A 4314-nucleotide genomic window follows, 5' to 3' on the forward strand; every position below is an offset into this window, starting at 1 on the left:
TATATATATAATAGTGTGTGTGTGTGTGTGTGTGTGTGTGTGTGTGTGTGTGTGTGTGTGTGTGTGTGTGTGTGTGTGTGTAAAATGTTTATATTAAAAAATCTGCAAGTCATGCTTTTACGAGAAAGTATCTTGTTTGAAAATCTACATAACTTGTTCAAAATGACTACGCCCTCGGGAAGCAGACAAGAGAAGACCTTTAAATTTTTGTGTAGATAACTGCTATCAAGAAAAAAATAGACCATGGGATAATGCATGATGTAGGATATATTAGTTATACAAATAATTTTGTCAGCCTCGTCGATTTGAGATTTGAAAAATCAACTAATAAATCAACATTTCCTTTGAGTTCTGAATTATGTAACACAAAATGCGATGAAGTAAAAACGATGACGATAATTAGAATAAATTTGACTTATGTGACGTATTTGATGTATATGATATTCAAGATTATTAAAAATATTACAAAAGTTCTAAAAATTGTTTTCTCTCTCGATAAATTACATTACACTTTTAATAAATATTATTTACAGGTTATCGATATTAAATAATTTTATCACTGAAAGAAACGTTACGGAAGCAAGAATGACGAATAAAATCTGAAAAGAATTTATTTTATCGGTCTTTTGGAACGATAAGCAACAAAATGCTTTGCGTCAATCGAAATATGTACACTATTATTTGCAATCTGAATTAAAATCTAGCTAAATTCTAAGCTAAAATTTCACCTGATAAAATTGAATGTAAAGAAGTCTCATTTAATTTGCAACGGTATGACAAAAAGAAGCCATATTGTAAACATAACTTATTGTCATCTATTATCGAGGAGATGTTTATCTTTGTCGCAACGTGATTTATTATCACTAACCGTGCAAGTAAATATATTTTCGAATGACGTACACTCGCACTGTTTGCATAGTTTTTTTCAAATAAAACGATTATAGATTTATCGCTCTGATATGATCGGCAAAAATATTAAGAGACATTTAATCTAGGTCAATCTGAATCTTAAAAAAAATCCAGACGTGCGTTTATTATCTCGGAAGTATCAGCAAATAGATTTTGCGGAACTTACCGAGAGATAATCAGGTCTCACCTCTTGAGTTCCTCAGAATATTCGATTTTATCTCTGATTGAGCTGGACAGACTATACGCCGATTTTTTTCTGTTACCGTTGATCCTGCCGTTTTCCAGATCAAATTTGTATTGCGGAATATTCTCCACACTGTCGCAGTGGCTGCCACCGTGATGCAGGATCGACTTCCGCCTGCCCTGATCTGAATTGTGCTCCGAACCCGCGCTGATGCGCCGGTGATGTTCAAAGGCAAGATTATCAAGCCCAATGACTTGGTCGCTGATCGACACTCGTCTCTTCGCCAATTCTTCGTTGGGTTTATTCGTCCTACCGCTCATCTCGATGTCCATTTTTCACGAACAATTATCGCTAAAAATTCTCTGACGGAACGTCAGCCGATAGTACGAATCCAGAAGTTCAGTCTTCTCCTCTTTGTATACTGTATATCTTCTATTTTAATTTTCTTTAATATAAAATACAGAGACCGCGCACGCAAATCAAGCGATCATTTCAGCGTCTCACCTATCTGATCAGAAGATCGAACAAATCTCGTAAACAGATTCGCCTCCTCGTATCTGTCAAACTGCGGTACACGTATCGATATGGATTCACTCGCGCTATTGATTGTAATCGAGAAAGGCTGTAGTCGTGCGCGGTCGCTGAACGTACTGCGACTATCACGGATCACGCGTTCGTCACGACAATCATTAACGGATGAGTCTCGTGACGAGATTTCGCCGCGACAGGGATAGGAATGGCAATCAGCGGCCGACGCTAATGTGTTGTGACGATTGACGTCTTTGACACCTTGGTCCGTTTTTACCAGATCGTTTCTTCTGAGTATCTTCTTTTCGACTATATCCAAGTGAAGCTTTGCTTTCCTCGTTAATGTTGACGTTAACAAGCGTTAGCATTAATAAACGCCATTCTTAAGACGGGTCACCATTTGTCCACAAGATTAAACTTTTCTATTGATGTTTTCCAAGAGTCGCCAAACCGATCAGATTGGATAGGATCAATTCACGCGACTGGTTGTTCACGTCGACGTGGAAATGCAGCGAGCGTTCCGCGCGATCTCGGTCGCGCTTGGCGCAATTGGTGCGACCGGTGCATCTCGCTTGCGTTTTATGCTTTAGTGTAATTTAGATTTTTAACGGAGTCCCCTTCGACCGGACAAAAAGACGAGTGCGACGAACATACAGGTCGTCACAAGTACGATGGCACAAGTACGATGGCATGGATAACCAGCGACTAAAAGCGACAATGCGAGTAAGCGGTGATGTTTATGCGGATGGGTAGTGGGGCTCGTAAAAAGTGCTCGAACCGCGGACGAATGAGCACGGACAGTCACGGTGGCCTATGACGATAATTGTCGCGCAATGCACACAGGATGGGCACAGCTGACTACCTCATTGACGAAGTGGCAATGGTCCGCTGCGCTTCTATCGCAGCTCGCGTCCATGTCTCACGACACTGCCGAATCCGGCATTGATCGACACTTCAAGGTCTTATTTTCAAAAAATATCACGTACGAGGACACTACTCTCTAAAATCTTTGGAGTGGAATCTAATTCTAAAGAGTGAAGAAGAGTGACAATTGAGCCCGTGTTGAAAAAGAGTGGCTCAATTGTCAATTTCTAAGAGTAAGATTTCTTTCTTTAGAATTAGATTCCACACTTCAAAGATTTTAGAGAGTTAGGAAATCTATAATATGTGTAACTTATACTATAGTACATTTTCGTACATTTTTGTATGCGATAATTTTCGAGAATAAGACCTCGAATCGAAAATTTTTATCGCGCACATTCCTGAATCTTGCGGAATCATTGCGATTGAAAACACGAGGGATAAACCCTTTGGAAAATTTCGAGCTCTCGAGGTATTAACGATGAATATTGCTCGAGTGTCATCTAGTTAGCGGACTAATTTTCATTTGCCCGATACTCCGCATCGACAACTTTCGCAGTTTTCCCTCTCCGTTTCTCAAGAGAAGAGTTGCTTGATACGAGTTCTGCATGAAGCACGGAAAAAAAAGGGTGGGAAATTGCCTTAAATTAATCGCGGATGTTACTAATATTTACTACATTGTCATATATCACACGTTGTAAGCATCATTGTCTATTATGTATCAAAGTATTACGGAATTGAAATGGAATTTTTGATCCCAGGCTTATCCCTCGTCAGAACACATGACAGCTCGAAACGGTCTTTTGTGACAATTTTAACAACAGTCGCTTATTTTAGGCGTCCTCCGAAATACTGGAGAACGATAAAAAACATGGACATCGCATCGATCTGCTGTGTCCGAGCATTTACCTAAATCATAATGGAGCACATAAACAATACGTGCAATATACAATTGGAAAATTGTGCTAAATTTAACACATTTCACATATCCTAACAATACATTTAAATTTTTGTTTTAACTTAACACAAAATGTATATGTTAGAAAGTTATATGTTATATGTTAGAAATGTTATGTTAGAAATGTATATGTTAGAAAATACAAATATTATATTATATTATAATAATATATTATAAAAAATTAATACAAAAAATGTAACATTAACACAATTTATAAGCAACAATATTTCTTTATCAAAATTAATATTCATAATATGTTAAATTAACACATTTTATCCAATTATCTTAAAATTTATGTTTAAAAAATCATTTTATATTATTTTTTCACTTACTCATAACTTATGTTATTTTAACAAAAGATGTTGAATATCAATTTATCATGAAATATTCAAATAACACAATCACATTATGTTAAATTAACATTTGGAAATATTAAAGATTTGACATAAAATTTTAACGACTTGAGTAAATCATTTTTAATACAGAATGCTTTTTACTATGTAACGTTGCGCCAGATCATCTATTTCGAAAGCGTCATCGCGATCACAGCTTCAATCTCAGCCCACACAGTCTCAATGCTCGCGATCTTTGATCTCTTCCGGGATGACCAATGTATTATGATAAAACTCGAAATTCGAATTAACAATTTTAATTAAGATTTGCATTCTTTATTGATTTTCCGCAATTCCGGTGTTCCTCCGATTTAACTGTGTGAGAGAGAGAGAGAGAGAGAGAGAGAGAGAGAGAGAGAGAGAGAGAGAGGAGGAGAGAGAGGAGAGTATAGTAGTAGTAGTAGTACGTAACGTAAAGTAAACGTAAACGAAAACGTAAAACGTAAAGTAAAGTAAAAGTAAAGTAAAGTAAAGTAAACGTA

At 36.7% G+C, this 4314-nt stretch overlaps 1 protein-coding gene across 1 annotated transcript in view; it reads right to left on the minus strand.

Annotated features, from left to right (window-relative positions):
* Positions 1-1425, minus strand: part of LOC105619640 (mitochondrial sodium/hydrogen exchanger 9B2) — a 24066-nt gene extending 22641 nt beyond the window's left edge. The window contains exon 1 of the mRNA XM_012201161.1: positions 1097-1425. Coding sequence (XP_012056551.1) covers positions 1097-1425 — 329 coding nt within the window. The remainder of the gene's footprint in view (positions 1-1096) is intronic.
* Positions 1426-4314: the final 2889 nt, after the last annotated feature.

This window comes from Atta cephalotes (genome assembly GCF_000143395.1).
Source record: "Atta cephalotes unplaced genomic scaffold scaffold00022, whole genome shotgun sequence".
NCBI classification, from domain to species: Eukaryota; Metazoa; Arthropoda; class Insecta; order Hymenoptera; family Formicidae; genus Atta; species Atta cephalotes.